We start from the raw sequence: 20,068 nt of genomic DNA, 5'->3' as shown, positions 1-20,068 counted from the left end.
ACCTGTAGCCTGGTCTGTAGAGGGATGGCGGGACCTGTAGCCTGGTCTGTAGAGGGATGGCGGGACCTGTAGCCTGGTCTGTAGAGGGATGGCGAGATCTGTAGCCTGGTCTGTAGAGGGATGGCAGGACCTGTAGCCTGGTCTATAGGGAGATGGCAGGACCTGTAGCCTGGTCTGTAGAGGGATGGCGAGATCTGTAGCCTGGTCTATAGAGGGATGGCGAGATCTGTAGCCTGGTCTGTAGAGGGATAGCAGGACCTGTAGCCTGGTCTATAGGGAGATGGCAGGACCTGTAGCCTCGTCTGTAGAGGGATGGCGGGATCTGTAGCCTAGTCTGTAGAGGGATGGCGGGATCTGTAGCCTGGTCTGTAGAGGGATGGCAGGACCTGTAGCCTGGTCTATAGGGAGATGGCAGGATCTGTAGCCTGGTCTGTAGAGGGATGGCGGGATCTGTAGCCTAGTCTGTAGAGGGATGGCGGGATCTGTAGCCTGGTCTGTAGAGGGATGGCGGGACCTGTAGCCTGGTCTGTAGAGGGATGGCGGGACCTGTAGCCTGGTCTGTAGAGGGATGGCGGGACCTGTAGCCTGGTCTGTAGAGGGATGGCGAGATCTGTAGCCTGGTCTGTAGAGGGATGGCAGGACCTGTAGCCTGGTCTATAGGGAGATGGCAGGACCTGTAGCCTGGTCTGTAGAGGGATGGCGAGATCTGTAGCCTAGTCTGTAGAGGGATGGCGAGATCTGTAGCCTGGTCTGTAGAGGGATAGCAGGACCTGTAGCCTGGTCTATAGGGAGATGGCGGGACCTGTAGCCTCGTCTGTAGAGGGATGGCGGGATCTGTAGCCTAGTCTGTAGAGGGATGGCGGGATCTGTAGCCTGGTCTGTAGAGGGATGGTGGGACCTGTAGCCTGGTCTGTAGAGGGATGGCGGGACCTGTAGCCTCGTCTGTAGAGGGATGGCGGGATCTGTAGCCTAGTCTGTAGAGGGATGGCGGGATCTGTAGCCTGGTCTGTAGAGGGATGGCGGGACCTGTAGCCTGGTCTGTAGAGGGACGGCGGGACCTGTAGCCTGGTCTGTAGAGGAAAGGTGGGCCCTGTAGCCTGGTCTATAGAGGGATGGCGAGATCTGTAACCTAGGTACCAGGTGTTGACGGGACACCAGCAATCACTCTATCATGGTGCTCAGATACAAGGCTAGAACAGTAAACTCAATATTTTCCCCAGAAATGCCACTTAATATAAGAAAACCAAAGGTTTTCAGAGATCAACTGCAAATGTCACGTAAACCCAGATTTATATGCTGAAATCCACATTTTAGATCATGGTGGAAGGAGTACAGTCAGGTGCCAGAGACACATATGTTAATCTAATCTGCACGTATTGCGGCTAACTCTACTTTTATTGCCCCCTTCAGCCATTTGGCATTACCAGGAAAGCTACCATGTCGGTGTCCATAACCCATGACTGTTTTGAAGCTGGAAGAATACAGAACGGACATTTGTGAGATGATTTAAGTGAATCCACCTTGATGCAGGATCCAGATGAATCTGCAAATTGCCTCTTCATGGAGGAAGAGGACTTGAACTCTAGTGTCACCTACCGAACATAGCAATCCTAAAAAGTCAATCTGTACAGGTAATCTGTAATGTATTACACCAGATCAGCAGATTTCACAACACAAACTATATATATTTTTACACGGATCTCTTAGACCTAATAAAGATGTTGCATTTATAGTAAAAATTATTGTCAGAATGTGTGCATAATCCTTTATGAAAGGATTGACAGCTCCTCAGCATCCCTCCTTCCTGCTGAGATCTTCCACTGCTCAGTACAAGCTGCAATTGTCAGTCAGGCTGAGTGGGTGGGTTGGAGACTGCATAGACAAGGACTCATGAGCTAATTATCAAGACTGTGTCACGTCCTCCTGGGAAATCTGAGGTTAGGTGATCATTATGTATTGTGATTCACAGGTCTTACATTTAGTCTGTGTGTTTTGTTCCTCAAATTAAATGGATTTAGTTTCCTTTAGTGCAGAAGGGATTAATGACCCTTTCTATGCTGGTTAGAGACATGCAGCTCCATCTCACAGCTGCTCCTGACCTGCTAATTTCCTCTCTCTATAAAATCCGGTCACACCTTCTCTTCCTTGTCAGTGAAAGTTTACTTCCTGAGTTGCAGTGCTGAAGTTGGAGGTCGTTGTTGCTGCTGGAGATTGTTGCATGCTGTTTTCGGGTGTATGCTTTCCTCATTGTCCCATTCCCATTTGGTTTGTACAATCCTACCTTCCCTGTATACCTCTCTACCTTTGGTGAGTGTTTTTGTATGTTTCTTGCTTTCTGCTATCACTGTTTGCCTTACGTGTTTATACACTAGAATTTCTATCCCAAGCAGCTTAGTGTATAACAGGAGAACAATAAGGTTGGTGGCCCAAACCTCCTCACCATTAGAGGTAGTTTCGGGAGCAAGGATAGTTAGGGCTCCAGCTCTAGGGACGGTGCAGGGCCCCTTTCCCTAATCATGTACAGTCACAGCGCGACACTAATTCATTACATTACTGACCTCAAAATATAAATTTTAACATCAGGTTAATTCAGCCATTCGGACTTGGATTTTCAAAATAAATACAACTGTTTCATCAGGTATAAGAGCTCTATTTAATAATAGATATCCAGTCTTCCAAGCAATTATACCACAATATTTAAAGTATGTTATTTAAAGACCTTATTTAAAATATTTCAAGACCAAGCTGGAGAACAGATTGCAGATTAGCTCCACCCACCGGACTCCTCACTCCAGAGTTTACCGGAAGTTAAACGAAATACAAAACATGCTTTTGCAAAACTATATATCAATCTTCTTAGATCCTCCTGTTCTATAACACGCAGACTACAGGTTGTAAATCATGTTCAATCCGGTAGGTTCCCTTTAATAATGCAAGAATAAAATGTAATTATGCAAAAGAAGATGTCATTTATATTTTAGTTACCATATATTTTTCTTATTTTTTTATTATAGATTAATTATTATTGTTTTAATTATCTCTTTTACACCATAAAAAAAATTATTTCTGGTGCAATCATCAATTTACAAGTCACATCTAATAGATGTAAGAAGTGGAGCAGGTCCCTGGCCACCAGAGCGTGCAGAAACTTCCCGCGCTCGTTAGTAGACATCCTCTAAAGTGTTCACCATCTGGACCTGTAGACTCACTTGGCAACTCATTAAGACAGTCTCTCTGAAGTGTGCAGCAGATGCCTCCATGGCAGGTTCAGACAGCGCAGCATTAATACTTCACAGATCTGGAGCGCCAAACTGGACAAAGTTTCCCTTCTTGTTAAATTAATGGATATTCAATGCACCACAGCACGAATATGTGACCGGGCAGGGACATTGCTCCTATATTTTATAGCCCGTGTGCCTATAGTAGAACTTCATCAAACATGAGTACATTTGGTTTTGGTGTTGGGTACCAACTTGAGGATAAAGATGTTTCTTTTAGCGGTAGAAGGATGCAAGCTCTGGTCACGGGAAATTTCCACGACTTCCATCGGCTACTGTCTCGATGGTTATAATGGGGGTTTCTACATTGTGGACACCTTGAATTACACATATTGAGTAAATGATGGCGCCTGCCACATTCCACCGATTACTAATTATATAATGTTGGCAATTTTTTGAGATAGGTATTTAAAACCTCATCAACAGCAGAACATGTACAGATTCAATCAAGTCATTACAAATATACCAGAGGGATGGATATACCGGTTCTCATTGGAGAGACCCAACTCAATATGGGGCTTATTTATAAGGCAATGCTCCAAGGGGGAAAAGAATGCCAAGTAGCTTATGCCAGCCAAACCAGACACCCATCTATAGACAATGCTGTTTTGGGGTTTGTGCCCCTCATCATAGTTGGCTGAACTCCAAACCATTGCAGGCTAGTTTTGCTGGTAGACCTCAAAAAAAGGAAAACGTGTGTATAGAGCAAGAAGATTCCACAAATATATATTCCTATATATTATATTTAGATAGCAGGATGGATAGATTATATACATATATACCATATAAAAAATCCCCCAAAAAGCATATAAAAGCAACATAAAAAAAACTAAAACGTACTTATTGCCACTATATTACACAAGGATATGGCTATGAGCCAAGGACCTTACCCACGCACTCCCCTACAATAAATGGACTATAGCGTCTCACAACTGTTTAAATAGCAACTAGTGAAATAAATCGACATAGTCACCATGTAAAGAGGAGATATGTCTTATGTATGCCAACTTATAGAGAATGCCAGAAACCCAAAAAGGCATAGTTAATTCTTGAATAATCCACTAGTAACATTCAAGGCATGTATAAGCAGTAAAGTACCCATTAGAATAGAAATAATAAACCATATAAAGCTCCATATAACATAGGACTAGTCCTTAGTCTTTATGTTGAGTTGGTCTCATCATTGAGAACCATTGTTTCCCTTGAGCAGCATCTAAGGCGCCTCATTCAGCCAATCACTGACCTGCTCTGCACTGATAAAGGGTAATAACCCTGAAACCGAGATGACGATACATGGGTCTCTCGTTTAGCTGGTATGAGCTAATTGCAATTATTCATAGGAAATTATCTTAAGAACTCTTATATATTACTGTATGTCAGTAATGTGTAAGGGGTGGTTAGGTGGTGACTGCCCCATTAAGAATATTATTGGATGTAATGACCCTTGGTCGTAGAGTGTCTCCCCACCCAAGGATGACAACACACCAACTTTACTCACAGGGAAGCAGCAAGCTTGATGGTTACACAGTCTCACATGAGGCAACCAGCTTTATAGTTTCAATAGTCTCACAAGGGTAGCCACTTGATGTGAACGGAGACAAGTGTTAAGAACAATGGTGAGCTAAGATTTGCAGCCATTCACTGCCATTTATGAACCCTTACTGACACTTTTAGCAGTCTGCTGGCAATCTCTTCACCAACACCTCCTTCTCTCAGTCTCAGTGTTACTCTCCATGCAGCTGAGTACACTCTCAGAGCTTGTCACAACCCGGTCACCTCTTTCAGCAGCAATACCCTGCAATGGTGTCTGTGAATATCCACACCTTTCAGTTTTTCACTATCCTAGTCCTTTCTGGTGTAAAAATCCTTTTAAAGACATGGACATTAGGCCTCAGACTTCTCTGTGGTGGCCATTTCCATGCCCTCATTACAGCTATTATTACACTATTTACCATGTCTGGAGGTTATCTCTTACCCAGTTTGTAATTCACTTGCAGGAAAAGCCTTTTCGACTCTACTCAACTGTGTCTCCCTCCCTATCATCCTCACCCTCTTTCTAAATGGCGGTACCTTCATGTAGTTAGGATAGGATGCTGTCTCTCATTCGAGATAAACAACACACAACAGTAAAAGCTAGAGCTTTCTATATACACCTCTATTGCCCTCACTAAGCCCTAGTATAGTGCATGTTTATACTGAATACTACTCTTCCCCACTTGCTAGCTAGCTACAGGGCTGGCTTCTCCCCTTTTGTTGCTATGTTTTTTGTTGCTATGTGTCTGACCTGTAATGACAGTCATAGAACGCAAAAACTTTTTTGCTCCTTGGAACTACACCATGTGGAGTGAGTCCTCGTAAATGGGGTTTTCCCTTTCAACATATTTTTATTACTTCATTAAGGCCATGCTAAAAATAATAAAATCAGCTGGTAGTCACCTTCCTCGGGTACAAAGCTGCATCACCTCCAGTGCTCCAATAATTGTGTCCGGGCTACAGTGGCGACATTAACAACGCTGCTGCCAATCCCAGGGCTCAGAAGTAAGCCTTATGATTGGCTGCAGCATTGTTGATGTGATGTCACCACTGAGGCACATGCACAATTACCGGAAAGGCGGCGGAGTTGCAGAATAGGACCTAAGGGGTTAGGGGGACTAGTAGCAGCTGATTTTATTATTTTTTATTAAGGGGCTGACCCTTTACTGCTCTGTGACCTACCGTAACTGAGTAACCAGCAGTTTAGTGCACAAAACCCTATCCTCTTATGAGCAGCTTCTTAGTCTTAACACCACTCCCCATTGAAATCCTCAAAACCTGTCTGCCATATGTGTATGGTAAAACCAGTCATTAATAAACCTGCAGGACTTTCAGTATGAAAATGATTAATGGGTTAAACCCTTTAATAACTAAAAAAAAAAAAGAAAAGAAAACTTACAGATGAAAGAATGTCATGACCAGCTGCAAATATCTATATAAACTGTGTAAAAACATATATATATATATATATATATATATATATATATATATATATATATATATATATATATATATATATATGCTTTTACACAGTTTATGAAATATTAAATAAAAAAATAATTATATATATATTTTTTTTTTATTTCATCTTTCATCTTCATCATCATCATCATCATCATCGTCATGTCAAAATGTGTAACTTTTGAAATAACGCAAAAAAACAACCTCTATGATCTGTGTGTCAGGACCCCAGACTCGATATGCAAGGAGAAGTATATATCACACGTCATGACATAGGTAAATACCTGGCTTTTGAGTTTTTCCCTCCTTTCCATTCATCTTCTTAGATTTAATGGTATTTTTTTTCTGCACTGGATAGATGTCTTCCCGAGTGTCCTGGCTCTCATAGATCACTTCCACTATAGGTTCTGGGGGCACTTCCATTTCACCCTCTGGCTCCAAGGGGGTCTGCACCTCCTCAGGGTCCGGATATGAATAATAGTGATCCCTTGATGCAATCTCTTGATGATAATAATCCTGCTCATCTGGTAGTCTTGCCAGAGAACCCTGAACCAACAGGAACCCCAAAATACTGACCAAGAAGTCAAGTTTTTCTGGCATGTCTTGATCTTGATAATTCTATAGAATACAAACAAAATTATAAAATCTGTAGATGTATATAAGCAAGATGAAAAGTTCAGAAAGCATAATAAACTGACAGCAGGGACATGATAACAGAACTGCATACAATTTATTACATAGTCCTTCTGCAGTGGGACAACCTGGTAAGAATAGTCCCAAGTAGGCATTAATGACACCCCATCTAGCACCAACCAAAAAAACCCCACTAATTTCTTAGTAAAGCAATATCATATATAAACCACATAAGCAAAGGAAAAAAAAATAATAAACAAAAAGACTTACCCACTGCCAGGTCTAGAAAGGTCACTAAATCAAGGATGGTCGTCAGAGGTCCAGAAAGGTCTCTCACTTAGCAATGGTCCTCAAAGTTCTAAAGAGGTCTCTCACTCAGAGATAGTCCTTAGACATCCAGAGAGGTCACTCACTTAAAGATGGTCCTCAGGTGGACAAAAAAGGTCAGTCACTTGCAGATGGTCCTCACAGATCCAGAAGTCATTAACTCAGAGATATCCTCAGAGGTACAGAAAAGTTACTTACTCAGAAATGGTCCTCTGACCTCCAGAATGGTCACTTGCTCAAGAATGGTCTTCAGAATAGGTAAGTTCCATTTTAGGAGGCCTAAATCTGAATATACACAATGTCTGTCTCTTATGAGACCCTTCTGCATCTTCCAGTAGACCTCCTAGTTTAACTTCCACTCTGTCTCCTATGCAAACGTCTTTGTGAAGCCTCTAGACACTTGTTGAACAGAGCACGAGACTTGACTGCAAAGTGGCAAATTATTTCCAGATAGACTGTTTCCAGCAGTGCCAGGTCTGTGTGACTATGTGCACAGGGGCTGTCCTGTTACTAACTGAGTGGTGCACAGGACACAGCTATTTGCAGGCAGACTTGCTAGGTTTTGATTATGGAGAAGGAAGGCTGCTCCTCCTGTGTCAGGGGCTGGGAGAGGCTCAAATCACTGACTACATTCTGTTACTACCGATAAGGAAATGAGGAAAAGTTCGAAGAGCAAGCAAAAGTTCTAGGAGAACAACAAAATACAATTTCGAAGGAAGAACTGATAAAAATTAAGGACTTTCTATTTTTATTTTTACTTCGTTGACGTTACTGATTAATCGCTTTTATAGCTTTTCTTTATTATACTGTTATATTAAACTTCAGGAATATTCTAAATCTAATGACCTAACTATGTGCAATATTAAAAATTTGGGCTACTGGAAGACTATGGTGCCAAACAGGATATTCACGATACCACAAATGGTTCGCTTTCAGGTATTTATTTGGTGCCAGTTATATTCCCTGAGATTCATTCTTATGATTTGTGATTTATGACCCAAACTGTTTTTTTTCTGCTGCAAATTCACCGAAAATTTTGAAAGAGAATGCAATATTTTTTCTGGAGTAACAATGTCAACAATTGTACATACAGTAAGATTCTGTATCATTTTCTCTTGGTAGGAACGCTTCACATGTCTGTATAAACCCGGTACCAAAAAAAACCAGTACTTGTGCCATCAGTGTTTTGGATCAGTGTGTCATCCGTGTGCCATCCGTGTTGGTATGGATAAAAGAAGAATGAAGCAACAAAGCTTCTCCTATAGTTTGCTGTGTTACGTACAGCATACAGATTGCATTTGTGTGCTGTAGTTGTTTTTCATGGAACCTTAGACTTGTATTGGCCATTGTCATCCGTGCTGCCGGATAAAAGCGGACATGTCTCCGTGTGTTCGGTCCGTGTAAAAACATGGACATGTGTGCAGCGCCCCAGAGTCCTGGTCGTTGCAGTATTGTCGCTCTTCCACAAGGGGGAGTGATGGTACGTCTGATGGCACTAAAGGAGTTCACCTGACCAGGTATCACAGTCACACACTACACTTCACACTCCGGCCACCAGGGGGAGCAAAAGGTTCTATGTATTAGGCCACTCCTCACACTCTGGTAAAACTGGGAGTCGGATAGGAAGTTAGAGAGAAGCTGACTGGGTTTTGCCCAGGTAACATCTAGTGAGAGAGAGAGTTGCTTGGGAAGACTCAGGGGGGTCCCTGTCAGGGGTGGGATCCTGGCAGTGGCCTAGCACAAGACAGATCATTACGGAGCCGCGCCTGCACCTCATTGCGGCGGCATCTTAAGAAAGGACACGAAGCGAAGTATATTGTGGAGAAGTGAGAAACGAGATCACAGCACAAAGGAGATAGAACCAGGAGGAGTCGTGCCCCAAGATCGGCAACATCCTACTGAGGCGCGTAGCCGGCGGCCGGAACGCCGAGGAAGTAATTGGCTCTACGCATTACTTTGAACTACATAGAGAATATAGTACCCCGCCCCTCTGTATGTATATTGCAAATGGTGAAGAATTTATTACCAAATTGACTATGTGACATGAAAAGCGACCAGAGGTAATTATTATGACGTTTCGGCCCTGCCAGAGCCTTAATCATACAATCGCTATGGAAAAATAGAAAAAACAAAATACATAAACATACAGTATATACAATAAACAATATTCAAAATCGGTGGATAGGGTAAAGACACAAATAATAAAGTTCCCAACCTGGATAAAAGAAACAAAGGACCGGGTAAAAAAAGGGAATAAAACATAGTAACTGCATCGCAACATGATATGCTTGCTTCGTGACACACCACGTATGCCCGCAAAAGGAAATATAAACAAAAGCATGATCACAGGGATAGACTGAGGCTCAGAAAGCCAGAACATATGACAATGTACATAGAGCAATTAGTAGAAGTAATTTACCTTCAATGTGCACAGAGGAGAGGATAATTATCCTTGGAAATGGAGGCTTACACTGTAGATAAGATAGTAGAAGTACGTAAGGTGAAGAAGGTACATAGAGAATATAGTATTGGAGATGGAGTGGTATATAGTGTACCTTAATTGCCAGGTAGTAATGCGTGCGAACACGCTAAGGCTGCCCTCTTGTGGGGTCTGTGTAGAGGTAAGGCATGGGGAGGTAAGGGCCATGTAGCATATGAGGCCATAAAGATAATGGGATGGCAGCGGTAAGGCCCGTGTAAAGTAGTGGAGGAGAAATTACCTTGTTAATTAAGTTGGTAAGCGGCGCTCCCGTGCCCTGCTGTGGGTGTGTAGCGTGGCCGGCGCTGTTGTGCCTTAAATGCGCGAACCGGAAGTAGGACCTGCGGTACCGGAAGTGATGCCGGCGGCGCTGCCGGCGATCCTGTGTGTGCTTGGTTGCTAGGGAACCCAGTCGCTGCCGAAGTGTCAGCGGCTGGATGCAAACTAGTGCGCCTGTGCGGGCAGTGAGAAATCAAGTGTCCGGTACTATGAAGATGCTTGGAGCTGCGGAGTATAATAGGAAATATGTACGGCCTAATAAAACAATACTGTGTGGGCAACTAATCTAAAATGTAAAAATGACTGTTATAGTGTGGTAATGGTGGCGTCATAATAGGTATACATATGATGTTATGGGGGAACGCCCCAGAGTAATGCACTAGCATAAGGACTGACTGGAGGCAATGTATATATAATGGAGGGCAAATATGGGCAAAGGTACTGTCATATAACTAGAGACACTCACCAAGATATTCAATGGATCTGTAAGAAAAGAGGAGAGTATTAGTAGGCTATAATGATGGTTAAAGCAGCCAGTCGATTTCCCTATTGAGGCCCCTAGGTGCGAGGGTATCTAGTGTGTATATCCAATATGTTTCCCTGGACCTCAATAGTTTAATGTGATTACCACCCCGTCTGGGACGAGGTACCTGCTCCAAGACCTGGAATTTAAGTTGGGCCACTGTGTGTCTCGCCTTCGTAAAATGATCAGGAAGGGGGAGCCAGATTTTGTTACATCTGATGGTGGACTTGTGGCTTGCGATCCTATCACGTATGTGCTGCGTGGTTTCTCCCATGTAAAGCAGGCCGCAGGGGCACTTAATGATGTAGACCACAAAATTTGAATCGCACGTGTAGAATCCGCGGATAGGGTAAGACTTCCCAGTCCTAGGGTGGGTCACATTGTCAGATTTAATCACGTTCGAACAGACGGCGCAGTTCAAGCAAGGGAAGGTCCCATTGCGGCGTGAGCTTAAGAACTGTTGGGTTGGTACCCGATGTACACTACCCATGTCGGCCCTGACTAATTGATCACAGATGTTGGGGGGTCTCCTCGTGCTTATGAGCGCTGGCACCTTGAAGGACGGGATTTCAGGGTGGGTTCTACCCAGGAGGGGCCAATGTTTCTTGATGACGGAATACACCTTGGTCATGAACGGATGATGGGTGTGCACGAACGGTATCCTCTCCTGGGGTTGGCGTGGTGCAGGACTCATTGGTGGATTAGGGGACCTACTGAGTTCCTGTGTCAGACGGGTAGAGGGGTAGTTCTTGTCGCTGAACTTCTCCGCTATGGATGCTAGTCTGATTTGTCGTGTTTTGGGGTCCGTGACTATGCGGGAAACTCTTTTGAATTGAGACCGGGGTAAACTATTTTTAGTGGTAGTTGGATGGCAGCTTGAATAGAGTAGCAAACTGTTGCAGTCAGTGGGTTTTGTATACAGATCCGTTTTAAGGAATCTGTTGGCGTCTTTCAATACAAGGGTATCAAGAAAAGCTATTTGTGTCTCATGGGTGTGGATGGTGAATTTAAGTTCTTGGAAAGTTGAGTTAAGGGTGGAGAAAAATGAATCAAAGGGTACCGGATGACCCTGTCCAAACTAGGAAGATATCGTCTATGTACCTACAGTAATTTAGGACATGTTGGGAAAAGAATTCATTGTTATAGACATGGTGTAATTCGAAATGATTCATATATGCATTGGCGTAAGCCGGTGCCACATTCGAGCCCATAGCGGTCTCGCACGCTTGGACGTAGTATGTGTCCTCGTAAAGAAAGTAATTTTCGAATAAGACCGTACTCAAAAGATCGAGACAGAAGGATATGGCATTCCGAGACATATCAGTTTGCTCCAGAAGCTCTCTGGTGGCACGTATGCCCTTCTCGTGGGTTATAGATGTGTACAAGCTGTTAACGTCCATAGTGACGAGGAGACTATGGGGAGGTACCTGATGGATCTGTTTAATTTTTTCAAGAAATTGGCTCGTGTCTAGTACGAAGGACCTGGTGTTTTGTGTTAAAGGTGTCAGAATTTTTTCAAGGAATATGGAAAGTGGTGAGAGGACCGAATCCGTGGAGGCCACGATTGGTCTGCCAGGGGGGTTATGGAGGGATTTGTGAATTTTAGGGAGGACATAAAAAACTGGGATAATAGGATGGGGGTTCTGTAGGAAAGTAGCTGTCTTGCGATTGATGGTTCCGTTGTCCAGGTACGCTTCAATGAGGTCCTTAATTTTCATGGTAATGGCTGCAGTGGGGTCCCTAGGTATGGCCCGAAAGTTGTCTGAGTATCTCACCTCGGTATTGTGATCGGTCCATGACAACCGTAGCACCCCCTTTGTCAGCAGGTTTTATGATAATAGTGTTATTGGACCGTATGGAAGAGAGTGCCTGTTTCTCCTCAAGTGTCATGTTAGTGTGTGTCGGAAAAAATCCTAATCTCTGTTCGTGTGACAAGGATTTGATGTCACGATCTACAAGGGAGATGAAAGTTTCGATGGCATGATCAGAGTGTGTACTAAATATAAGAAAACTGACTGAACAACAATATAATATGAACTGGTGCATAGCCAAAAAAAGTCATATAGCAAATAGATCAATGGCTGCACTCAAAATTTACTGTGCTAAGACAAGGAAAATGTGCAATATATGAAATGTGAATAGCATAATGGCTAGGGAAATTTATGAAAAAACACATGAGATTCTTAGCACAATATTTGGCCAAACGTTGTGAGCCCATCCACCAAACGTCAAGGTAATCTCAGATCGGATGGGTAACTGAGCTGACTGCCTAGTGTGAACACTTACCTATGGCTAATAACATGGTAAAGCCTGCTTTTATAGGAAGCTCAGAACCAACTGTGTATGGATGTAATTAAAATCACAGCATGGTGAAGGGCGAGGCGTTCAAGCCAGAAAAATAGTATATACTAAATATAAGAAAACTGACTGAACAACAATATAATATGAACTGGTGCATAGCCAAAAAAAGTCATATAGCAAATAGATCAATGGCTGCACTCAAAATGATCAGAGTGTGGAGGTGAAAAGGTGCTGACATTACGAAGCCCCAGAGAAGAGATAGATAGTGCCGAAGTAGTGTCAGTAGATCTGGAGGACCTCAGAACTGGGTCCAATGTGGGCATACTGCCAAAGTGAGTCTTAAGTCTAATGGACCTGTAGAAACGATGTAAGTCCTTTTCCAGTTGGAATGGATCACAGTGGGGTGTTGGACAAAAGGATAATCCTTTCTGTAGGACTGTCAGTTCCGCTGGTGACAGGGAATAGCTGGAGATGTTAACCACTTGATTGGTTGGCTTACCTGGCTTCGGGTCACCATCCTTTCGCCGCGCTCGTCCGGTTGGTCTGTTTGGTGTCGTCCTCCCCTGCGGCTTGTGGCTAAAAAATGTTGCCTGGTGGAACCGGTAGAGGAGTCGCTGCCGGAGCTGTATGACCCTGGTCGCCTGTAATTGTTGCGACGTCGCCAATTTGTGGTGTTGGTGGAGTCGCTCCATCTGTATACCCTGTCGTTGGCGTAGTCCTCGCTGTCTCTCTGGAACTTGAGTCTCTTGCGTTCCTGTAGGCTCTTTTCGAATTCAGTGATGGCTTTGTCAGTCTTCGTTTTGAGTGCAGTCCAATCGGTAGACGTGAGAGTGGTCGTCAGCTGGGTCTCGATGGCCTGAATGTTTTTTTTAACGTCAATAATTTCCTTCTGGAGGTATTCAATAGTGAGGACAATAATGTCCAATGAGCATTTATTAAGGATCTGTTTGTATCTTTCACAAAATTCGGGATTGTCTGCGAATAATGTAGGTCGCAAATTGCATCTCAATCCTCTAGGAATTTTGCTCTGGCGATAATATTCGGCAAGTGTAGTACAATGTAAGTCATATGAGACTAGCTTACGCTTAATCTTTTCATAATCCCTGGTTCTTAGGTCGGTTACGGGTGTTCTGAGAAACTCAGTAGAACCAGTTACTGCTGAAATAATATTGGCGCTAGTAGCTGTATCTTCACCATTTGCAATATACATACAGAGTGTGCGGTGTACTATATTCTCTATATACGTGGGGCTACCACAGCCCAGTACACCAGCACCTCGCTCCCCCATTATCCTGAGTGCGCGCCAATTTTTTTTTACCTATCTTTACCTTACTTTGAACTACGGCAGGGCAGTTAACTCTAGGTTGGCTGTCTTACCTTTACACCTAATGAAGACAACGGAGGCAATTGTGGGAGAGGGGCATCTCTAGGGTCCCTATAAAATAACTCCAGGCCTACCCCGTCATACGGGTGCGTCCTATCCAAACCATCTGGGGGACGGAGAGAAAGAACAGAAACATACACGACAGTTGTGAGGACTATCCCGTGGTGCTCAGCAGGGAAGTACTACAACACACAGGCGCTAGTAGGTAGGCTACTGATTTCCACCTGCAAAGGGAACTCTGGATGTGCCTTTGGACCGGCCGTTCTCAGCCAGCCCTGTTAGCAGTGCTCTGGATTGCGGATGCCGAAGCCTTCAGTAAAGAGGTAAAGAGACTGCAACCCTGTGTCCTCGTCATTTACTGCGACCTACACCATTACCATCTACTCATCAAGGGACGCCCTGGGGACATACTTCACCTGTGGGAAGTTACAACATCTAGCTGCCATTCCATCACCCCAGCGGACCCCTAGCAGCGTCGGTCACCCTGACCGAATACCACAGGTGGCGTCACGAACACTTGACAAACTCTCACCTACACCTTTGTTTGGGCACCCCTTAGCAGGGTCACGGACCGGGTTGGGCCACCGTGACACCCCTTGAACCGAGACCGAGGGACCCGGTACCGAGTACCCCGCTGCCATGCGTTTGGGGGCCGCTCCATGTGCATAGCAGCATAGGTTATAATAGGTAAGTGTGGTATGTATCGGTAAAAATTGGATGCCACAAGTACCGGAAAGGTGAAGGAGGCCTTACTATTAGTTTTTCTTGTTACCTACCCATTTATTCTGGGAAAATAAGACCTGGAGAATAAGTTTCTAGTTAAAAACCAACCAAAGAATAAATAAATAAATTAAAATTGTTTCTAGTATACAGATGAGGAGAATTGTACATTTTATTTTCATTAGGAAAAGTGATGATGTGTCACCGATGGCAGATCGGTTGGGAAGGATCCAACTCCTTGGACCTCCACCGATCTTCAGATAGTCAGTAATATCACGCAAGTATATTATAACCCAAGCCCGATACACTTGAAGGAAACACTGGTGCAATTCTCTGCCCATCAGCCACCAGGGATTGTTGCTGTTTAGAGAAGATCAACTGGGATCCCAAAGGTAGGACCCCACCAAGGTTGGATGGTGGATGGACTCCACCAAGGTTGGAGGTTGGACAAGACCCCTTGATACCCAACACAAATCAGCAGTTTTTTCAATCTATGAAGTGGTTCCCAGTGGATGGATAATGTGTCAATGTAGTCATGTTCCCACCAAGTATGGTATGCCATGATTTGGTCATTCTGCCAAAGTTTCTACTTAATTCGGAAGACTCGTCAGCTATTTAGTTGTATATTTGATGCAATGGAGTGATTGAGCCACTTTGCAGTTTCTTGGAGGAATAAGCACATTGACAAAGTGACTTTAACAACTAAAGCTAAAGGAATATGCAGATAGGACGTAAAGTATCCAGGAGTGACAGTGAATACTTTACACGTGGGAGGCTTGGCGCTACAGTAGCGATGACTGCACTACCGACACATAATCCTTCAGTAGAGCCTGATCCAAAGAACATAAACCTCTGCAGCTCACATACCATGTGGAGACAACAGCGGCAAGCACACAGGGGCCAGCAGACTGCTTCCAGCTGCTGTTCATTAGACGGATTGGTCCTCTCCAAGACCCCAAAATGCAGGCCGCAGCCAAAAGAAACGTTTACCGGACTAGACTCTCCGGCTTTGATAAGCCAGCTGCTCCAAAAACCATTGATAATACAATCGCAACAAAATTCTCCAGATTCTGAAAAATAAAACATAAACTCCCCCAGACGAATTTCCTGCTGAGAAGCTGGAAAGGAACATATCCCTGTATGGAGGGAGAGAGGCGAGAGCCGCGAGGTCAGCCATTTATATCTGGTCATGTAAGAAAGGCTGGTACTGTGTGATAGTTTAGATATAGTTCTGACTTATCCTTTTATGTAAGTGACACGTAGCTTTACGGACTTATTTGGTGGCTCAGTGGTCCTGGGTTCAAATCCCACCAAGGACAACATCTGTCTGTGTTTTCGTGGGTTTCCTCTGGGTTCTCCGGTTTACTCCCACACTCCAAAGACATACTGATAGGGAATATAGATTGTGAGTCCCAATGGGGACAGCGTTGATAATGTCTGTAAGGCACTGCATAACAATCTTGCCACTATTTATGAGCATTGATAAAAGTAAATCAATATATGCCTCCATATTTATCGTGCACAGAAGAAGGCGCAGTCAGTCCACCTCTCTACACGGCGCATGCGCAAAGTTGAGTTGTACTAATATATCCTGACCTGTGAGTCTTCAATCAAGCCAGGACGGAATAACTCCTAAGGACCGCCCACATGATTCCTAAGAGGTAATTAACATACAGCCCAAGCTACATTTTATACTTCATATTGTAAAGAATAGTTTAGACTGAGGCATCTTTAGTAACAAATTACTACTTCCTACTTTTGACTTATCCTATTGTATATGGCATATATATATATAGATTAGCAGTATTCACTTTTGTATTTATGCACATTTTTATTTATTTTAATAATATATCATCTGCGCATTGCATATATTAAGTCCTGGAAGTCCTGGCCACTCGCTTCACTGTGACTGCACCCCATGCGTCTGGCGTTGGCTGGTAATGAGCGCTTCCAGGTCAGTGGGATGTCAATCAAGCCAGGGATAGATAATAAGTCATCATTTACGTACAATAGTTTGGACGGACCATAATGGTCTCTAAATTACTCTAAATCTTGGAATTAGGATTGTTGATGGGTATTCTTTCTACCAAGAAAACAAATCAGATTTTTTTTTTCTTCCGTTGTTAACTTTGTTACATTCTAATCTATTTTTTGGGGTTAGGCAGTTCCACTCAGACCCAACTCAGGTTTTCCCTATCTGCCTCATCCATGAACAATAAGGACCAATGCCCAATGAGTTCTGCTATCTCTCTTGTCTTTTAGGAAGGAAGAGCAATTGGACAGTATTCCTTGTGTCAATGATTGGATTGGGATAGATAAAACCAGTGCCAGGACGATGGATCCAATTTTTAGAAATAAAACATATTTTTTTAATTTCTCCTCTCTGTATTAGCTTGTAAAGTTTAGGTTTAATTTATGATAAGCCCAATAAAGTGACACCAAAGATTCTTTCTTATGGGCATATACTTATTTGCCTGCATGACGTTGACCAATCATAAGCAAGTTGCAACATACAGGGTGAAAAAAGAACACGCCCCCAGAAGATCAGAAGAACATGTGTGACATGAAAAAATACACTTCCCTGATCTCTTTCCCTACTGTGTAGAGTACAGCAGAGCTGAGTATGATTACAAACACCTCTTGTAGCTTTCATCTTATGGTAGTTAGTGTGGGGGGTACAAAGAAGGGAGAAGAGTGAGAAGAGAGCAGCAGAGCCATTTGTAATCACAATTTGCTAAGCTTTACTTTTCCTCCCCCGCGCTTACTGCCATTAAATGAAAGCTGGAAGTGATTGCAGTCACTCTCGGCTCAGATGTACTCTACACTGAAGATGCTGAGATCAAGGCTGTTTATCATTACATGTCTCATAGGATAAAGTATGTTTTTCTGACTTTCTGGGGGCATGATCTTTTATCCTCTGCATGACTCCTGCTTATGATTGGTCAATGCCATGCAGGGGACAAAGTACACACCCCCCAAAAAAAGAATCTCTGCTAACACTCAGTGGGACTAGTTTAAATTCCATCTGTTGTCTATTCCATTTGCACAACAGCATGTGAAATTGATTGTCAATCAGTGTTGATTCCTAAGTGGACAGTTTGATTTCACAGAAGTTTGATTTACTTGGAGTTATATTCTGTTAAGTGTTCCCTTTATTTTTTGAGCAGTGTATATACAGTACAGACCAAAAGTTTAGACACACCTTCTCATTTAAAGATTTTTCTGTATTTTGATGACTATGAAAATTGTACATTCACACTGAAGGCATCAAAACTATGAATCAACACATGTGGAATTATAGCGATGTTGGTTCAGTATGCCTTCAATTTTGAATAAATCCCCAACAGTGTCACCAGCAAAGCACCCCCACACCATCACACCTCCTCCTCCACGCTTCACGGTGGGAACCAGGCATGTAGAGTCCATCCGTTCACCTTTTCTGTGTCGCACAGAGACACGGTGGTTGGAACCAAAGATCTCAAATTTGGACTCATCAGACCAAAGCACAGATTTCCACTGGTCTAATGTCCATTCCTTGTGTTCTTTAGCCCAAACAAGTCCCTTCTGCTTGTTCCTTTCCTTAGCAGTGGTTTCCTAGCAGCTATTTTACCATGAAGGCCTGCTGCCCAAAGTCTCCTCTTAACAGTTGTTGTAGAGATGTGTCTGCTGCTAGAACTCTGTGTGGCATTGACCTGATCTCTAATCTGAGCTGCTGTTAACCTGCGATTTCTGAGGCTGGTGACTCGGATACACTTATCCTCAGAAGCAGAGGTGACTCTTGGTCTTCCTTTCCTGGGGCAGTCCTCATGTGAGCCAGTTTCTTTGTAGCGCTTGATGGTTTTTGCCACTGCACTTGGGGACACTTTCAAAGTTTTCCCAATTTTTCGGACTGACTGACCTTCATTTCTTAAAGTAATGATGGCCACTCATTTTTCTTTACTTAGCTGCTTTTTTCTTGCCATAATACAAATTCTACCAGTCTATTCAGTAGGACTATCAACTGTGTATCCACCAGACTTCTGCACAACACAACTGATGGTCCCAACCCCATTTATAAGGCAAGAAATCCCACTTATTAAACCTGACAGGGCACACCTGTGATGTGAAAACCATTCCTGGTGACTACCTCTTGAAGCTCATCAAGAGAATGCCAAGAGTGTGCACAGCAGTCATCAAAGCAAAAGGTGGCTACTTTGAAGAACCTAGAATATAAGACATAATTTCAGTTGTTTCACACTTTTTTGTTATATAATTCCAAATGTGTTAATTCATAGTTTTGATGCCTTCAGTGTGAATGTACAATTTTCATATTCATGAAAATACAGAAAAATCTTTAAATGAGAAGGTGTGTCCAAACTTTTGGTCTGTACTGTGTGTGTGTGTATATATATATATATATATATATATATATATATATATATATATATATATATATATATATATATCTCACTTGTAAAGCGCCATGGAATAAATGGCGCTATAACAATAAATAATAATAATAATATATATCTGTTACTCAGCTCTGCAGTCACTGTTCCATGATGTGGGCAGTTTCACATACGTAAACTGTTGAAAGTTTCTCTTTAAGAGGAGCTTGGATTATAGCAACTTTCTGACCATTTTGTTAGGCAATCTTTTTTTACGTCACCTCCCAGACCAAAGCCAACAACTATACAATATCGTCACTTTCTATAGATGAACCAGAACACATCCAAGTAACCAATATATTTATGATGTTTGTACAGATAGAATCCTGCATATTTTGCTATATCTTCATTATATAATAGAAATGTGCTGCCAAGTAAAAAAAAAAAAAAAGTTGAAACCTGTAAAATGGCAAAAAGAATGTAACACTTACAAAACTGTCTTAAGGTACCGTCACACTAAACGATATCGCTAGCGATCCGTGACGTTGCAGCGTCCTCGCTAGCGATATCGTTTAATTTGACACGCAGCAGCGATCAGGATCCTGCTGTGATGTCGCTGGTCGCTGAATAAAGTCCAGAACTTTATTTGGTCGTCCGATCGCCGTGTATCGTTGTGTTTGACACCAAAAGCAACGATACCAGCGATGTTTTACACTGGTAACCAGGATAAACATCGGGTTACCAAGCGCAGGGCCGCGCTTAGTAACCCGATGTTTACCCTGG

The 20,068-nt window shown here is 43.1% G+C and overlaps 1 protein-coding gene across 1 annotated transcript in view; it reads right to left on the bottom strand.

Annotated features, from left to right (window-relative positions):
• Window positions 1–7,774, bottom strand: part of CPXM2 (carboxypeptidase X, M14 family member 2) — an 85,141-nt gene extending 77,367 nt beyond the window's left edge. The window contains exons 1-2 of the mRNA XM_077258469.1: window positions 7,176–7,774; window positions 6,557–6,890 (exon numbers count right to left, since the gene is read on the bottom strand). Coding sequence (XP_077114584.1) covers window positions 6,557–6,872 — 316 coding nt within the window. The 5' untranslated portion in view covers window positions 6,873–6,890; window positions 7,176–7,774. The remainder of the gene's footprint in view (window positions 1–6,556; window positions 6,891–7,175) is intronic.
• Between the last annotated feature and the right edge of the window lie 12,294 nt (window positions 7,775–20,068).

The sequence above is a fragment of the Ranitomeya variabilis genome, chromosome 4, assembly GCF_051348905.1.
Source record: "Ranitomeya variabilis isolate aRanVar5 chromosome 4, aRanVar5.hap1, whole genome shotgun sequence".
Classification (NCBI taxonomy): domain Eukaryota; kingdom Metazoa; phylum Chordata; class Amphibia; order Anura; family Dendrobatidae; genus Ranitomeya; species Ranitomeya variabilis.
Note: the sequence above shows the minus strand (reverse complement) of the source record. Positions and strands in the feature narration are given on the sequence as shown.